Genomic DNA, 19,925 nt, shown 5'->3' with positions numbered 1-19,925 from the left:
CCATGTGGCAAAGTCCATCAATGTGCTGATGACAACTTTGATACTTTCAGAAATACTAAATTCTTTCAAAAAAAAAGTCACACAGCTAGTGAGTGACAAAGATGGGAACTGAATCCATGTCTGTCTCCAGAGCCTATGCTTTCTCCCTTCACAGGGATTGGAAGGATGGTAGTGTTTCTACATATGCAATGAAAGTGGAAATACATTTAAAGCAGTGCTATTTATTGTCTTTGAAGCTGGGTAGAAGTGAGAGCAGAGGCTAGAAAGTGAGAAGTATAAGTAAACAGACATGTCTAGAGTAGATCCTTATGAGGAGAGAAGAAGTCAGTTAAAGCTATAGATTGAAGGGAACCCAGAACAATGAGGGGTGATTAGAGATGAGTGAGACTTTGCCCTGGCTCATTTTATGTTCTTGCATCTATCCTCTTTTCTCTCTAGTTGATCCTGCATATCATGCCAGAACAATGGTCCCTGAATTCCACTTTTCATAATGCCAGTCCCCTGCCCAAACCTTTAGAAAGTCCTGAATTCACAATGGACTCCACCATCTGACTCCCCTCACTGTAACTCTACTTGGATCCAATGAGACATTTTCCTGGGCTGTCCTACCACCTTTTCAAAGTCAGCGTGCTGGCTTACTCTGTTCAACCCTCTTTTATGCCTCTCCATTCCCTTCCCCTTACTTGCATGACAAGATTAAATTACATTTTATTAAGGTTTACGTTTATAAAGTCTGGCTTCTTCTGATATTCCTTCTTTGGTGATTATTAGACAACACAGTATTCTAATTTAACGCCTTCTTATTCCCTTATTTCACATTATGTTATTTCTACTTTTCCAGCAGATTATAAGCCTTTTATGGTAAAATATCACATCAAATATTTCTTTTCAATAAAATGTGTGGTACAATGAAGGAAGCAAGACAGTTGCCAAATGAACATTCAATTAACTAAAGTGACAACTGAACACTTAAAAAGCTGCATATTAACAGGGGCATAATAACTTGGTAGCAAACACACACAGTTGCTTAAGGAATATAGAATATAGAAGTGATAAGTAACTTGATGTCTCTGAGACTAATAGGGTGGCTCAGATTCATAGCTGTTGAGTCAAATCTGGAGCTGACAAAGAATTTGGTTTTATTCTTTCCATGTAAGTTCTGGCATCTAAGTAAATCAATCCAATCTTACTTCATTAATCAAATTAGTGTTTATAATGTAGAATCATTTTCTTGAGTCTATTATCTTGGCCCTATAAGAAACAGTCAAACTGCCCTTCTCCCCTTGAGGAGAAAAAAGAGAAAATGGCTTTTAAAGTACATTATAAAAACACTAAGGCAGGCAGAGCTAGCTGCCTCCTTTCCAATGTAATCATAGTATTTGTCACATTGCATTGAGATTTTCAGTAGTCATCACTAAATTGTGTGCTGCTTAGGAGCAAAGAGGCTTGTGTCCCCAGAATGGAATATGGTTTGGCACACTAGACACAGAAAAAGTCATCTTGGAAACCAGGTAGAAATGTGCGAATTTTTTGGAATCTAAATTTTTATGGATACTGTGTAAAAAAGTCGGGTAGAAATGAGAATGAACCATTGATGCTTGGATCAGAATTTTAAATGGAGAGCTGAGACATCCCTGTCCATGGGCAGGCATCCTGGCAGTATCAATAATTCAGGTGAAACAATCCTCATGAGACATAGGAACACAGAGGGAGGGCAACTTGTAAGACTGTTCCTTCTTACATGGAGACTCTAATTATAGAACTCTTCGCCTCTAAATTCTGAAGGCAATGTGTTTATACAATTATAATCATTGCAATAATCTTTAAAATCTTTCACCAGTCATCTATTCATATGGGGATGTCAATAAAGAATTGTTTTTCATGTTTTTATAGTCTCAACAGTCATTAACACAGAATCTGCCACAATTCTTAACTGGATGCTCAAAAAATTGATTTAAAACACTAGTATCTAACCATCAATTCCCAAGTCCCTCCATTCTCATATCCATAAACTCAATGGGTAGTAATTTAGTGTTATGTGTCAGGCATTGTGCCATGAGCCAAGCACTAGGGATTCATTCACAAATACAACGGCATCCCAGTCATCCAGGAGTTCACATTCCAGGGGGAGAATGTACAGCTAAATGATAATACAGTGTAAAAAGGGAAGCTCAGGATGCCACAAGGATCATAGCAAAGTGGAGCTAAACCAGCCTAGTGTGATCAGAAAAGACTACCCAGAGACAGTGACCAGCTATCCAAGAGCCATCAACTCACTCACGCAGCTACTGTGCTTTCTAAAGAATTGAAAATAATATATGCAATTAGACTCAGTAAGTTATATCTTTCAACTGGCAATGAAAAATGCTTGTAACCACCAACTGTTCTCTTGGCTCTTTTAAAGTAAACATAATGATTTAATTTAATACTTTTAATTAATTCAAGTTGATATTTTCATTTTAAAATAATGAACGTGTGTAAACAAAGAGATCAAACATGGCAACTGCTAAGTGGAAATGCTATTCTGACAACAAGACCTATATTGGCTTAAATGTCTAAAAAGCTCCTTAGGTTATCTGTCCCATTTGAACAGAGCAAGACAAACACAATACTTAGTGGTAAGATCACAACATTTTCCTTTATTTAAATATTGTTCATCAGAAAACTATAAATGTATGCTTTTTTGTAAACATATTAAAAAAACTCAGAAATATGTAAATTAAAAATAAAAATTCTGCATAGTAACATTAAAGAAAAATAGTCACTACCAAATTTTGGTATGGTAATTTTCAATCTCTTGTATATATTATGGTTCTTATAAAATTGGAATCAAAAGACAGTCCATATTTTTTCACTGACATTATATCTTTTATATTTCCCATATACTGTCTCTAAATTATTAACAGTTATACTATTCTGCCAAGTAGAGGGCACATTGGCTGCAGTCTATTGATTTAAAAGCACTAGAGTATTACTATCACTAAATGCAAAATTACCCTTTGAAATAAAATAAAATGTAGGAGAGGTAAAGACATTGCTATTTAATTTTTTTTTAATTTTAGCAAGATTTCCTTCTCAGTAAAATATTCACACTTGGTTTCGAATCTGAGATTTTATCACTTTTGTAAAATGAGGCTTATTTTCACAGCCACTTATGTTTTCATAACATACAGTCATTACCAAATTTTGTGAAAATAACAAGAATTAAATGCTAAAGGCATGTATATAGTATATATACACACAATAGATTGTGATGTATATGCTATATATTTTTATATCTATGCATAACAATATAAAGTTACTTACAAAGTTACTTGTAACTGTACTAATTATTATTCTCATCTTACAATTATTCAGCTTACTTTTTTAAAACCGGTTCTTAATACTCTATATGTGACTGAGTGACAAATCACAATTTTAGTATAGATGCTCATCTGTGCCAACTAAATTAAATTATACACTTCTATGAAGGTCAATAACTAAAATAATGGAGAATAGTCTGAAATTTCATCTGAAATGTATATGCTGTGTTCTATCACCATCTATACCAATCTGTGAGGAGACTTAATTGCCTTTAAACACATTATAAATGATGCTTGTTTGTTCATTTTTTTCCCTCCCACAGATCCCAACAGATACCAACTCCCACAGATACCAACTCTTTTCCAACCTGCCTATTATCATAAAAGACCTGGTTTGCAGTCTGAAGATACATGGTTGAGATAGTAAGCTGAACTCAAATCCCTGAACTCAACTGCTGGGACAAGTCAGATAGAGGACTGTCATGACTGACATTCTTCCTTAAACAATCTGGCTAGACTTTAATTAATTTAACCATTCCTCCAACTAAATACTGCTAAGTAATGCTTTAGTGAGCATTTTCATGACTAGAGATTTTCCTGTATTCATGAGTTCAAATGATGCACAATTTGTAATGTTTTTGATACATTATGACAAATTGATTTTCAAAAGCATTGTATCAATTTTAAATACCCCAGCCATCTTGAGTAATTCGAAATTTTCTCTTTCAATTATATTTGATAGCCTTTGTGTTTGTTTTAATGTTTAAAAAATACAAGTTCAGTGATCTGCACTTTATAAACAACATGGAAAAATTTGATCAAATAAATTATATTAGGATAATTCACATTTAACTACCACACATACCTAAAGAGTATTGGTTCATGACCTGGTATCACAGCCTGTTTTTAATTTAATCATCAGTAAGGATAATCATATAGTGAAGAGTCACATGGAATTTAAAATAGTTTATAGCTAACTTAATTATGACTCAAGATGGTCTTGATGTTTCCAAACAAGTTGAAATTTAAGAGTGTACATGTAAAATCTTTTATTTTGAATTTTTAAAAATGCCCTATGGAGAAGTTGATTTGTAGCAATTCATGTGGAAAAAAGAGCAAAGTGTTAAGTTTTAATTGACCATGAATTTAACAAGAACAGAGTGATGTAACAGACTAATAAAAACTCAAATAATCTTGGCCTACACTTTATGTGTAAAATGCCTAAATAATTGGAATTAACATTCTCACCTGGACAGATCATGTCAGATCATAATCATGAGTGTCAAAAATGTAGTTTAATTCTGGACAGATCATGACAGGAAAATCGGGTTAATTCAGGTCAATATATTTTAATAAAATTATGATAAATCCATGGGATATTCAGAATGCCAGAACTAGGATGTTAAAGGTTTTAGAAACTATGTTATACAAGGAAATGTTATTTAGCTTGGGGAAGTACAAAGGGGACTTGTGATATCTGTTTTCAAAAATGTGAAGGGTTTGAGTCATATGGAGAAGAAGTTGATTTATGTTATGTTATTCAATTCTGGCTAAGAATTAGTTGTTATAATACCCAACCAAGAAATGGATTCCTTTCCTCCTTTCCCTCCTCTCATAATCAGTCAGCAGACATTTATTAAGTATGTAACATAATTGTTCCTGGCACATTGAAAGACCCTCAAAATAGAGGTACTAATAAGGTATCATCCTTGTCCTCAAGGAACTCACAGTCTAATGGATTTGACAGATTATCTATCTTTCTATCTATCTATCTATCTATCTATCTATCTATCTATCTATCATCTTCCAAGGTATATACAATATACAGAAAGTACTTTACAGGAAAGTTAACTATTCAAGCAAAAGCTGATCAACATCTTTGTTAAAAGGGGTATCATTTATACTTTTAATTTATAGCTGCTGTACCTTTGTGTTTCCTTCTTAAAATGATGTGCATAGTCTTTTAAGGTATATTTATAAACATAATGTTTATATCGTATATAATACTCATATATTATTGATATATATTATTTAAGAAAAATCCAAATATAAAAACAAAGCTAATTTTTAATGGGATCAATGTTGTTACCGATCAGTAAATGTGAAATTGAGCTCCTTGGTTATCAGAGGAAAAAGGGAAACATTTGGACTTACAAGTGTTCCATTAAGAAAAAAGAAAGCATGCATATGTTTTTCAGAAAAAAATATTTATCTTGATTCTAAATCTTTGGAGCAGAGAAGTAGTGAAATGTCTTTCAAACTTGCCAAGGTAAGATTATATACATAGTTTAAGTAATTTACACAAGGGTAAACTAATTTCAAAAGAGGGAGGGATAAGGGCTATAGAAACTAGCAAATTGTGAAATTTACTATAGAAAATGCAATGTGGATAATCAAGAATTGACAGGTTTTCAACGTATGTTTGACTCCAGATGCCTTCTTTCACAAGTCTTCTAGTTTCATGAACTTTAAGAAGTGCTAAGGAAGCAGTCAATGTCTGAACAGATGGTTCTCCTGAGTATGCTTACTAGTACAGCTGGTATGCTTACTAGTACACCTGGGCTTCCCACATGGGCTTTCTCCTACTCTGAAAGCGGATTGTGTCAGCATTTTCTAGTTCTTTTGTTAGCAGACACCACATGTTATAAGTACCTAGAAGTTCTCTTCTACCAGATTTAAATTTATCAAAGTGCTCTCTGGCCAGCACAATGTACGTCAATTTGCATTAACAGTCCCACTTTGTTCTTTATAGGACTTACTTTCCTCCTATTTTAACCCATCCCATCAATTGACTCTAATGAAAACAAATGAGAAAAAAACATGCTTAAGATAAGGAAGACACATAACATTTATTTTGGATCCACTACCTCATTGTCCTTATATCCTCTGCTCACTTTTTTCTAAGATAACACATGAAAAGTCTTAGCTGTCTTAAGGATGCCCCAAAGATGAGTGGAGAGAAAACTCGTCACATATCGTTCATTCATATAGTCAAAGATATTTACTGATCCTTGCTTTGTACCAGGTATTGTACGAGGCTATGAGGATATATTGTTTAACAAGGCAGATAAAGCCCTTGGTTCTGGGAGTTTATTTTCTAGTGGGGAATTATAGATGATAAATATGTAAACAAATGAAAATAATAATTACAGATTGTAATAAACACAAAGATTATCGTATGGTTGGTAATGCAATATAAAGTAATTGGAGTTTGGGAGTGGGAAAGCTTACTCTAGAGAGGTTGGCAAGGAAGGTTTCTCTTAGATGATGACTTTGACCTGAGTCCTTAAGATTCAGAAAAAGCTAGTCAAGCAAAAACTGGATTGGAGGAACAGCCTTTCTCTAAAAAAAGGTAATGGAAAGTACAAAGGCATAGAAAAAAGAATGAAAGGTTAAAGGATGTTCAGGAAACAAAAAGAAGAATGAGCAAACTCCAGCATGGAGAACAAGGCAAAAAGATGGGCAGGAGTCAAATCATGCTTATAATCAGAGCCTGTTAAAGAGTTGCAATTTTACTCCAAGAGACTGAAAAGCCATTGGAGGGTTTTAAACAATGAAAACTGTCTCTTCTTTCTATTCTGAAGGGAATCACTGGCTCCTGTATGTAAAGTGGATGGAGAGAGGTAAGGTAGAAGCAGATTAACTATGGAATTATTAGAAAAGTACCATTGACTTGGACTAGAACTGTGGGATAGAAATGGAGAAAGGTGGAAACACTTGTAATGTACTTTAGAGATAGAAGCAAGAGGACCTGGTCGAATGTTAAATGACAACAGGAAAAAACCTAGGAAAGTAATAGATAGAGCAAGAAAGCAGATGATAAAAATATCAAAACTAGCACTATGACCACTAGGGACTGTCAGGAAAGGTAGATGAAAAAAAGCAAATAGGAGAACTTGAGAAGAGGTAATATGCAGAACTTCTGCTCAAGCTCAAATTCAGTCATGATCACAGGAGATCTGCACAAATATATCAGTTCAAAGAAGTTGTAAAAGAATAGCTTATTCAAATAAATAGAGCAGAAAAAAAAATAAAGATCAATTCCTAACACACATAAGAAAATAAATTCCAAAAGAGTTAGCATTATAAATATAAAATTTAAAACCATAAAGTATACCAGAAAAATGTGGAATAATATTGTATAGTTTTAAGGACAGGAATACCTTTATAAGCATAGCATGAAACCCAGAAGCCATAAAGAAAATGACTCTCAGATTTGACTACATAAAAATTTAAAATGTCTGTACAGTAAAAGGCATCATAAATGAAGGTGGAAGCCAAAGACACAGTAGAAAAAAAATTTGCAACATACATGACAAAGGGTTCATTTCTTAGCATGTAAAACACTCCCTCAAATAAAAAAGAAAACACTGGCAAAATAAAAGAACAACAGTTCACACAGAAAGATATACATGGTCTTATAAATATAGGAAAATATTCTCAGCCACACTATTAATCAAAAACATGCAAATTAAAGTAGCAGTTAGATGTCATTTTTACCCATCAGGACAAGTGAAGATTCAAGAGACTGATAATGACTAGTGTTAGCAGGTCATAGAAAAACAATTATTCTCACATTTAGGTGGTTGTAAATTTAAATAATACTTTGTTTTTGAGGAGAAGACACTGACAATATGTACTAAAAGCAAAAATCCACATTATTTGATATAGTAATTTCATTTCCAGGAATTAATCCTACAGGAATATTCACACAGGTACTCAAATAGTTTTACTCCTATTCTGTTTGTAATATAAAAAATGTGGAAACAACCTAAATGATGATCCAGAGTGTACATTTATCATAGTAACTTTGCACAATGACATTATGTAGCAGTAAAAGAAAATAAGATAGCTCTATATAAGTATACTATACAACTGACAGAAAACTTTTTATGATAAATAAAATAAAATAATAAAATATAGGTATAGATTAATATCATTTTTATTAAAAAGTTTTATTTATTCAATAGATATATATTAATACCTTATGTTTATAATACTCTTTATCTCTCTACCTAGGTCTATACAGATAAGAAAAGAAGTCTGGAAAGATCTATAAACCCTATTTACTGTGATTATCTCTATGTGGTGAGACTGCAAAAATATTTTGCTTTTTAAGGCTTCTAAATTATTTGAAATTTTCGTGTCAGTTTAAAACGATAAAAATACAAAAAATGGAAAGAACACAGGGTATAAAATATTTAAAGTTATTGGTGAGAAACTGCCTATTTTAGAAAAAGCAGATAAGCAACAAAAGTAAGCAAACAACGATTACAGCTTATGGTGTAATTTTTGCTGTAATTGGAGAAATACAACGGCTTATTCAAAGAAAATACTACATCTCAATTTTTTACCCTTTATTTCTGAGATAACGTTGAACTTTTTATTTATGACACTAGTAGTTTTATTAAGTTGGAGACAAATGATGATGCTATGAAGACTGCAGAAAATTTGACTTAGGGTGATGATCTTTAAGACAATCCTTCACTATGTTTATTGGAATCCAAAAACATGTAAAGGAAAACCTGAAATGAAATCCCTGACAGCTAAGCAAATCTTTAAAGCACGGGGGAAAATATGTTTCGTTTCGAATAGCTGTAGTTATTCTGAAATCAAATAACATTCCTATAAAACTTATGTAGGTTGGCCAACTAATGAAGTATCCAATACTGTTTGTGTAACATATAAAGACTCACTTATTCATTTTTACACCTGGTGGTATTTATAACATGAATTTGGAAATATAAAGTAATGAGAGCATTATCATTTATAATACTCAAATTTCTGTGCTGCATTACAAATCACATAGAAAACTTGATGCCCAATGTAAAATGGACATATTCACTGGAGTAAATGAAAATTGTTAAAGAACTAACTTTGAAGAAAACATCTTTCTATTTAAATTAGGAGTTATCTAGCTACTGTCACAGAGTGATTGGTATCTTGTGAATACTGTATTAACCAAGATACTACAGTGTGAATGGCAGGCAACACTGACTTCAGGATCTGATGCCCTGGATACTTGTCATTAGGCAAATTTTCTTAACTAAAGATCTTCAGTTTCTCCACATAAATAATGAAAATAATAATGATGCCTGCTTCTAGAGTTGTGTAAGAATTGAGGTAACTAACACAGAGACTTGGCACATAATCAGTAGCTATTATTATTATCAAGGAGAAATGAGTTTCAAAGAACGGAGTTATCAGCTATGTCAAATCCTGCAAACTACGATATTAAAAGACAATGACTAAGGAACAATGGGATTTACTAATCTGTAAGTCACTGATGACCTTCAAGAACACTGTTGCAGGAGTGGTGATGGTTAAGGGAGAAGGTAAAACGTGATAAAAATAGAAGGAGCTGATGTGGAATATGTAGAACTTTTGATAATAAGAGAAGGAATAAAAATAATATGATGACAGTTTAAGAGGCAGAGGACCAAGCCAAGCATTTTTCCAGCTAAGACACACTGATTATTTTCTATGACAAGGAAGAAGCTACTGGAGATGGAGTTTATGAGAAAATTCCTGGTTAGTTTCAAAGATAAAATCCAATTGGCTTTCTTCATTTTTTTTTTTTTTTTTTTTGAAATGAAGAAGGTAGAGAATGAAGTGATGTGTGTTTATCTAATATATGTGTAGCTCCTTTAGGGCTCTGGGCTTTTTTTTTTTTTTTTTTTTGTAACTGGAATTCATTGAGAAGCTGTTCAAAAGTTTAGACTGTCTCTCTGTAAACACACACACACACACTGCTCAAGAACACACAATTTTGCATGCAATTACGAGAATTCATCAATCTCTTTAATTCATCCATGAACCAATTCTCTCTCCAAATGGTCCATAGATCCCAGACAAAGTTACCCTCTCATAGGACTTAGAAATAATTTTGACAAATATGCATTCAGATTTGTGTATATAAATTAAAATTAACAATTCAGTTAGAGGTCAACAAAATTCCTATGAAATATCAACAAAATATATTTATTCAAAACATAAATTGCTTTTTCAAAATATAAACAGAAAATATAAATAAACTCGAAGTTTTAGCATTGGTTCAGAAATAAATGTTCTATATGACAGAGAATGTAATACAACTAAATTTAATTGAGTTATAGTTATAGGCTAAATATTTTCCAAACATTTTTCTAATATTCATAAAATTCATGTGTTTTGTATGTTAATGAATGAAGAAACTGTGGCTCAAAAGTGTTAAGTAACTTACCCACTATCAGGCTGTAAATTCAAGTCTATCGGGCTCAAAAGTCCAGAAAAGACTCTCCCTACCTCTAAATAAAAGATAAGACTATTCTAGGCCAACATACACGAAAGAGTATGTATTAATAGAATCTATGTGGGATTAGTAAAGGTTGCTTTTTTTCTGGTCAAAATACAAAAGAACACTAAAGAAAAGAGAAGGAAAGACTTGTTAAAGATCAATTATCCATGCAACTCATTATTAAAATTCTGCAGCCAGTGACAAGGTTGATCACTATCTACTTGAAATTCTTCCCATTTCTTGGCTCCCGTGAAATTACTCTTGCCTCATTTTCCTCTGAACTCACTGACCCATTTCCTTCAGTCTCTTTTTCTCTCCCTGTCCCTCAAGTACTCTATTTCCTGGATTTTTGTCCTCAACATTCTGTTCACTGCTTTTGCTCTCTCTGGATGATTTTGCCCACATCCGTGGTTTCAGCCATTATCAAATGTCTCTCTTTAGTTCAAACTGAGCCCAAGAGCTCCAGATACACAAGTCCAACTCTCTATTGCATTTGGATGTCTCTTAAACTCCTCAAAATCAGTACATCTACACTATACTCATCTTCCCCATTCAAATCTGCTCCTTTTTGTCCCTTCCTAGTTGATGGTATTGCTATCTAATCATTTTTCCAGACCAAAAATTGAAAAAATCATCTATAATTCTTACCATACTTCCTTTCCATTCTCCCACACAGACATACAATCTATCACTAAGTTCTGTCAACAGTTCTGTATTCTTAGATCTATGTACTTTTCTCTCTCCTTAGTGTTTCTACTTTTATTCAAGCACTTAATCATCCTAAATTGCATTACTTCAAGACTCAACTAACTGGTTTTTTTCTTCCCATTTTGCCCCTTTCTAATACATTTTCCTTCTTGAAATCATCCTGTTCTTTGTAAAACATAAATCTCATCATGTCACTGTTGTTTTTAAATCATTTATGGGTCCCCCTTTTTATTCAGAAGAGTCTCCTTACAAAAGCTACAAGATCCTGTGTGGATCTACAAAGCCCTGCCCCTTAGCACACCTCTCCTTCCCAGCACAATCAGTATTACAGCCAGACTAAACCATATCCAGTGGCTTAATCACACCTGGCCCTGCCACACCTTGGTGCCTTGTCATGTTCTGCTTCTTTGGCCAGGCGTGCCTTCCTTCCTCTCTATTTTTCAAATAACTCAACTAGAGTCTTAACACCCAGATCAGATAACATCTCCCCTAGGATACCATGACAAGTTTGATGCTCCTTCCTGTGTTAATGTCTGTCATAGCACTCTGTTTCTCTGTCATAATACTTTGTCTTACTGTACTGTGATAACTGGCTTGTACATCTTTCCCCCTAGACTATTAGCTTCTTGAGGGCAACAACTACTCTTATAAGTTTCTGTATGCTCATTTCAAGTATAGTGTCTTAAATACAGTTACCCTTGATAAATATGTTTCATGAATAAATGGATATGTTTATTATCTAATCTAGTGAATGAATGGACAAATTCACTGCACAATATGGCTTCAGTCTTTGCTATATCACTCACTGCCATCTGATTAATGAATAAGTTGCCAGAAATGTCTTGCCCTATTTTCTTCAAAATGTTACAATTAAATTAGAACAAAATAAATGACAATTCTTTTCTTTCTTGATTCAAGTACTCTCAATACAGATGTAGTTTTCACATCCTATGGTCTCCTGGTTAAAGTACTAGGATAGTAATTAGAAGACCTGAGTTCAAACCCAGGCTCTGCAGCTTATTAGCTACATGGTCTTTGGCAAGTCAAGTAACTTCTTTGAGCCAAAGCTGGCTTAACTAAAAAATAATGACCATCTTCTCAGTCTCACTCAAAGACTAGCTTGAGGTCAAATAAAATCATGTACATAGAAGGAGTTTAAAAACTATGTGTTGTAGTAAAATGTAAGGTGTATGGTATTTATTCTTCATTTTAAATTTCTGAACTATAGTAAAATTCTGTAAATAAGACATATACATATTTCCCAATGTCAGAATGTAATTTTTTTTTCCTCTTTGAGAAATAAAAAACACTTGGGAGAATCCACAAGAAAAAAAAAGTTTAGAGAGTTTTTCAAATGGCTTTAAGAAAGCTTAGTACTGTGACAATTCTGAAATATATCAATGCAAACTGTGCATCATTTAAGAAAGGGACAAACCATAGGAATGTGACCCATCTTTGTCATCAATCTCATGTGGAAAATTAAGAAAAAGAGGGAAAGAATATTATAAAACTAAAGAATTATTTCAAATCAACATAGAATCTTGCTATCAATTCAGAATCAGAATAAGGAAACCTAATGACAGTCACTCATTTTCCTAAAAATGATCAAAAGTCAAATAGTATTTAACGTATTTCTGCTAAAAACTTTGCAGGTCAAACCATCAGAATTTTATTTTTAGCATTTTTAAGATTATTATATCAGTCCAATATAAACTCTTAGAATGTCTTTTTAGGACTCCATGTCCTAGAAAAGGAAAATGTACAAAACTTAAACATTGTTGAATTAAAGCCAAAAGTTTGTATTATTTAGTACCCTTAAACAAGTTTGAATTAAGTCCCTATTATATAAGCTCTGCCTGCAGAGCCTACTGGATATAGTGTCACATTTTCAATGTATTTAGATTAACTAAACAAGTATATTTTACATACCAACCTACCTTTACAAGTAGCACACAACTGGGTATTTAGAGTTGATAACTAAACCCATCACAAATAGAACTAATATTTAACTTAAAAAGAACAACCTTCTCATCATTACTAGGGTATAATATGCATTCTATTTTTGACTTACAACTTTCTTATCCATCATGTTGTAAACCACTGAATAGACAGATTTTAGACAGAAAAGGAGAGTAAGATAAACACATTATTTTAAAAAAAATAAAACAAAAATATTAACCAGTTGGTCTTTCCTATCCAAGTTTAAAAAGTTGGAAATATTCCACAAAATTCTCTTATTATTTCACCTAAGGGACAATACATGAGTACTTGATCTATTTCACTATGTTTTTCCTACTACCCATATGAAATTAAAAGAATCATTTGAGAAACTGAACATCTGTGGATTATATTGTAAGGGCCTGCCTTATTAAAGGAACTTATTCTTTTACAGGATAGCTAATGTAACTGGACTAAATTAATAATTGCAATGTCTCATCTTTTTATCTTTTAGAAAGCTTTGGGATAGACTACTTTAGTATTTTGGTTATTACTTCTTTGGCCAAATTTAAGATACATCATCCTCCAAACCAAAATATCTTTATTAACTATTAGAAAAATATAAGAACATAGCCTGCTTTTTCAGACCATCTCAAATGTTTTGCAAAGAACATATTCAATTTAACTAGCATGTTTGTTTGCAAGGATAGCTACTTTGGGTCAACTGTATAATATTTTATTAAAGGACATTGTCCATATTGAATTTATTTTTTAAATATCTATTTTGCCATACCCCATACTTTGAATAGATTACAACAAAGAAATGTATACCTTTAATTACATTTTGAAATTTGACGACTTGGGCTATTTATTACACCTACACTTTGTTATTGAAATATGTCATAATTCTATATTATCTGTATTTCTTATAATTTCAGTTTTATACTTAGCAAAGTGTGATTTTTCAAGCCATGTGAATAGTTTAAAAAGAGAACAATATTTTAATTTAATCTTACACAAATATTGTAAAAAAATAAAATGAACTATAAGCCAAAATTATCCCCACCCTCTCTCAGCAACTTGGGATTTATACCAAAAGGGAAAAATTTGAGTTAATTGGGTTTATACTTATGCAGTATGTAAACTCTATACACAGAATGCTTAGATTGTCTGAAGTATTCTTAGAGTGCTAAATTAATTTTGAGGCAGAAGAACCAACATTAAATTACATCTGTCCAATAGATGACCAATAATACTCTTTATTCTTTAATCTGCCTTTTTTGTCTTTAAGTATACATTCCATAAAATAAACATATCCTGTTTAGTGGCCCTTATTCACAAAGACACTAGATTATGAAGTTTTACAAGGGCACACTGCAGGAAAATCGTATTTAAAATAAGCCTAGTCGGACACATATATTTTTTTATATTTAAAAAATATATTTATATTTAATCCAACATGAAAATTTTTTAAATCTAGCCTGTATCACTGTAAGGAATAAGTTCCATGTTAATTCTCCAGAACACTATTTTTATCCTTTTGTACCCAAGGGCATACAGCTTGATATATGAGTTTGCCTCATACTTATTGCTTACGTTTCACCTTTAATTAGACTGGAAAATCACGCGTCTACATGCTCTAGGTCAGTCCATTTAACAAACACCAATCACCTGACCCACACTCTCTGACCATTGATTTTTCCCAAATTCTGCTTAGATTTGCCTTAAGGACATTTGGCATACTCATTTGTCAAAAATTTTTCCGTTTCTTCACTAGAAAATGTTTTTTTCCTTATTTACAATTTATGTTTTTAAAAAAATATTTTAAGCATGTACACAAAGTCAATTATATGTGATTATGAAAAACATGACACCACTAATATTGCGTTACACTTGGAATCAAAATAAGCAGACTTAGTTTACTTAGCTTCAATTTTCTCAATTCTAACATGTTAAAGAATAGCATATTACCTATATTTTATACCTTTTTTTACTTTTTCATTCTGTGTACAGCTTCTTAGCAATTTCTTATGTTTATAGGTTCTTTACCAGTAACACTTTATTTTATACAATATTTTTATTACATAAATAATATAATACTAATTAAAATTTTCCTGAATGAGATTAACATATGATATGGAAGAAGAAAGAATTATCACTTTATAGTTTATATACCTGGAAGCCATAACACAAACTTTAAAATACTTAAGCACTTAGTTAGAAAAAATAAAACTAATATAGCTCCACTTTTAAGACAGTCTTTCATTAACTAAATAATAAAAATGAATACTTAAATAGCAATTTACTGTAGGCAAAGTACCTTCAAATATATTTGAATCATGAATTATCTTTAAACTTAGAAATGATTTTGTTGACAGAATCTGAAGAGAGACACAAGAAAAATATTTAAATCAACAGATACTATTCACATACTAAGGAGAATATTTTATACTTAGAACTGTTTGAAATGTTAACATCTCATCAAAACTTGGAACAAAAATTAATAACTTAAGACACTTTCAAAATGACTATCCACAAACTTAGCTCTAAGTTATGTTCATTTCTGCTTAAAAATAACTCCCATATAATTATCATTATAATGAATATTGACTTTATTACTAAAAACAACAAATGATTTTTTTAATTAAGTAGTACCCAAAGGAACTAGAGAATTCCTGCAAATTAATACAATTGTAGCAGTTAAAAAAAAAAGTCAAATGCTTTAACCTGTTTATGAAACCAAGTTCTAAAGTAAAGTAATTAGATGCCAAAAATTAAGGAAACGTGATCATGTCACTTGTTAGATGAATTAATGGCAAATATATATGAATTAAAATAATTAATGAAACAGATATCCTCCTAACATAAAAACTCTTTGTTTTCAATTTCACTAGTTTGTTCAGTATACACTTTCTTGTACTCAGAAAGAGGACTTTCAAAATTAAAATATACTCAACTTGATATAATAAAAAAAACATACAATGCAGATTGAATATTTTATTACTGCTGTGCAAAATTTTATATAGAAACTATTCCTATATGTCTTACATAATCTATAACCATTATCTTAACATGTAAAATTTGAGCAGTAGTAAATTAGCATGTAAAAATAAGGAGGTATGTGAAACGTGTTTCCCTCAAGAGTTAAAATGCAATCTAAATGTTCTATTGACTGATCATATTTTAGTGATTTTTAAATTAATATACAGTTGATTATATTTTTACATTAAGTTATACAGTATTTTGGCAGGGGAGATCTGTACAACTGTTTAATTATAGCGTTAGGTAAGATCACCAAATCTCAATCTTATTGCATAAAATAACAGATCCAGCTGGGTTGGTTTGTAAATTCAGTGGATTGGACACTAACATGATTTACCACCAAGGTAAGGATTCATGGAGTTATATTCACAGGATATATGCATTACCTGATAGCAGGAGACATTTACAACTCAGAATATAAGAGCAGGGCAGTCTCAAGTGACATCACCAGATCATCTGCAGCGTCAGCCAACCGACTCAAATATATATCCTCCACACCACTGCTCCCCTCTTTCTCACTGTTAGCAAACCTTCCATTGCCTTTACCAGTGTAAGAGAGCATGTGTCTTCTTTAAAAGCAAGACATACACTTACTCAAGTGAAAAGCAAATAAAAACCAAGGAACAGAAATCAAAAACTATATTGAGTACAATTTTCACTAACTTGATATTCAGGTTGTAGAAATAATACTGAAATGTTAAAGGAGAAAGTAACTTCAATTAATTTCAAGAAAAAAGAAGGAAGAAGGGAGTGAGGGAGGCGGAAAGGGAAGAGGGAGAGAGGGAGGAAAGAAGGAAGAGAAAAAAAGACCAGCTAAATATCCCTGAGACTAAATCTTACTTTTAACTGATTTGCTCTGTAACCAGCAAACTGTGGAGATCTTGAATGTCTTTCTAAAAAATATAATAATAATAATAATAGTAATAATACTAATACAGAGGAAGGGGACTCTATTGCCCCATTTTAATTCTCTTCTCATTTACCTACAACTTATGTTTTACTTACAAGCATTTGTTACAGCGAAACTGTTGGCTGTCTCAATGTTGTCCACATGAGGTACCAAATTAAAAGGAGCTTCTGACGCATTGGGGCTGGTGTTATGAAGAAAAATTGCTAATCGAAAAGCAGTGTATTCCTGATCTGTGTTTCGGATGAAGAGACCACCTATTAAAAACAGCAGAAAAAGCACATTCAGTGTCTCCTCTTGTAAATGTTACTATACCCACCCCAAGAACTGTCAAATCCACTGCCATTCACCAACACATACAATTAAGGAACTATCCCTGCCACATCTTGGGAGACTGCCCTTTGTCCCTAAGGTGTATGCTTAATATTTTAGTCTTTAAGGCAGCTCAGCCTTTTCCTGTCCCAATTTGTCATGATCACAGTGACCTCTGAGACAGATCATTTAGTGTGCTTTCCTTTCTCTCTCTTGCCCTCCCCATGATTCTCAGCACACTGCTACAGAAGCCAGCTCCGGGAATTTCTAAGATGCATGCAGATGGGAAGAAAAGATAATTTGCATTAAAATACGGAAATGAAGGGATGTGGTGACGTGCAGGTTAAAGGGAAATCAGAAAGGAGACATGAACTTTGTTTTTATGCAGCTCTTGGACTCAGCCTAATTAGCACCGTTTTGTGCACTGTCTACGAGAAATGATGCAGTCTGAGGCTGGGCTTAGCTGGAAGAAATTCGATTGCTGCGTCCCATTAAAAGACAGGAGAGAATAGCAAGAAAAGCCAAGGACGGATAGGGTCCCTGGAAATAGAGTCGAGAGGGAGGATTAAGGGCAAAAGATTCAAGAGGAAAACAAAAGAAGAAAAGGTTCCGGGAAAGGGATCTAACTTTGGAATCCGTTAACTGGTAGCAAGCAAAGACAAGGAGGTGCGGGTGTAAATGCTTTTTTGCACAAACAGTGTCTTTCTGTAATAGCGAAAGCTGCTGCGTATAGCACGGGAAGAAGCGGGGGGGGTGTTTTGTTTTGTTTAAACAAACTCTACATCCCTTCATGCTTTAGAGAAAGAAATGAAAAGAAATATCAGATAAAATGCTACCAAACCCCACGGAGGTTTTTTCCCCCAACTTATTGCAATCCTACTTAAGCGACGTGAGCCAAAGGTGGAAACAGGAGTATAGACTGAGGACGGATGGGTGGGCAGCTCTGTGCTGTTCTAACTGAACCTGCACCAAAGAGGCAGTCTTTTTATAAAGGGGAGAAAGGAAGAGGGAAGCAGAGGGGAAAGGAGACGCCGAAGGTTCCCCTAAATTGCTTATCAGTAACTCATTTGACTCACTTTCGGATATCTGCTACAGACACCCACACGCATACCCCACCGGAGCAGAGCTTACCTATTTGCACGCTGCTCGGAAAGGCTCCCATGGCGAGTCCCCAAAATCCAGAAAATAACAAGACTATCTGTCTGCAAATAATCCTCATCTTCTTTTCTCCTCTCCCTGGCGCGCGCTCTCTTTCTCTCGCACTCTTCCTAAAGGCTGTTCAGAGAGGCATTGAGGACGATGGCGCTAAAATTAAAAACAACCAAAAAAAAAAAAAAAAAAAAAAACAGAAAAAAGGAGAGAGGTTTGGGTGGTTTAGGGTTATGACTATTTCCCTTTAGCAATCCATCCCGAGCCGCCAGATTTTTCCCGCAGTCTCCATAGCCCTGGGAGAGGTTTTCTGTCCGGCTGCAAATGTTACACATGCAAAAGATGGTGGTGGAGCGGCTACTGGCTGCTCGCAGGGATGAGACATGCGCTTTCTCTGTGCCTAGCTCGCACTCGCGCTCGGCCCTCGCTTTCTCACCTACACACACACACTGGCGCCGCGGCCGCCGCACGCGCTCCGCTGCTCCTTTCAGCCAGCAGCCACCTAAAGCCTACACCAGCCCGGAGCCTCGCGCCCCCTCCGCGAGCGCGCAGCACTCCCTCCGCACGCCCCTCGCCCACTACTCGGCAGGCTTCACCCCTTGGGTGCTCACCCGAGCGCCTCAGTCTCTTCGACGCTCCAGAGCCAATCTGGAGACAGGTTTTTCCTTTTCACGACTCCCGCCTCTCTTCTTCCCGCGTTCGCAGTGGGTCCTACTCTGGGGATGGGCACCCCCAGCGTCCCTCTCTGCTTTCCAGGCGCCTCTGCTTCGTGGCTGCACTTGGCAGGAAATTCACCCGCGGGCCAGGTCCTCAAGCCCCGAACAGGGCCTCGGGGAGTTAGTACTTCCCCATGCCCCCGGCCCCCTGCCGCATTCTTGCAGGCTCTCGGGGAGGACCGGCTGCCTCCCTCTCCTTCAGCTCAGCCTTTCTCTCAGCCTCGCCCTCTTCTGCCACTGGGCTGCGCGCGGGGGACTCCGGTCCTCGCTGCAGCAAAGATTTCTCACCAGCAAACAGCCCGAGAATCTGGAGAGCCTGAGACGGGAATGGACGATATGAAGGGGCTCAAGAGAGAGAGAGGATGAGAAAAGGGGGCAAAGGGCAGCCTGAGGCAGGTCTAAGAAGCTGGAACCAAGGAGGAAAGAATTGATGGAGGTCAGGCTGGAGAAAAGACACAGAGAGGTCAAACCATTCTAGGAAAGAGAGGAAGGAAGAAAAAGTTAATTTAAATAACAAAGTAGGGTGATGAACGGGGTGGGGAAGAGACTGAGAAGTGAAAACTGAATAGGGGGTC

General features: G+C 34.6%; 1 protein-coding gene across 11 annotated transcripts in view; it reads right to left on the bottom strand.

Moving 5' to 3' along the window:
- GRIA4 (glutamate ionotropic receptor AMPA type subunit 4) overlaps window positions 1-19,596 on the bottom strand; it is a 532,571-nt gene extending 512,975 nt beyond the window's left edge. For 10 of the 11 annotated variants that reach the window (XR_009009288.1, XM_057553228.1, XM_057553227.1 and 7 more), the window contains exons 1-3: window positions 19,246-19,596; window positions 18,617-18,790; window positions 17,272-17,430 (exon numbers count right to left, since the gene is read on the bottom strand). Coding sequence is in view for 10 of the 11 variants with exons in the window: in XM_057553228.1 (XP_057409211.1) it covers window positions 17,272-17,430; window positions 18,617-18,704 (247 nt within the window). In the remaining variant the exon portion in view is untranslated. Of the gene's footprint in view, window positions 1-17,271; window positions 17,431-18,616; window positions 18,791-19,070; window positions 19,143-19,245 lie in introns of those variants that run through there. The other variant, XM_057553229.1, reaches the window with a different exon arrangement.
- Between the last annotated feature and the right edge of the window lie 329 nt (window positions 19,597-19,925).

The sequence above is a fragment of the Balaenoptera acutorostrata genome, chromosome 9 (genome assembly GCF_949987535.1).
Source record: "Balaenoptera acutorostrata chromosome 9, mBalAcu1.1, whole genome shotgun sequence".
Classification (NCBI taxonomy): domain Eukaryota; kingdom Metazoa; phylum Chordata; class Mammalia; order Artiodactyla; family Balaenopteridae; genus Balaenoptera; species Balaenoptera acutorostrata.
Note: the sequence above shows the minus strand (reverse complement) of the source record. Positions and strands in the feature narration are given on the sequence as shown.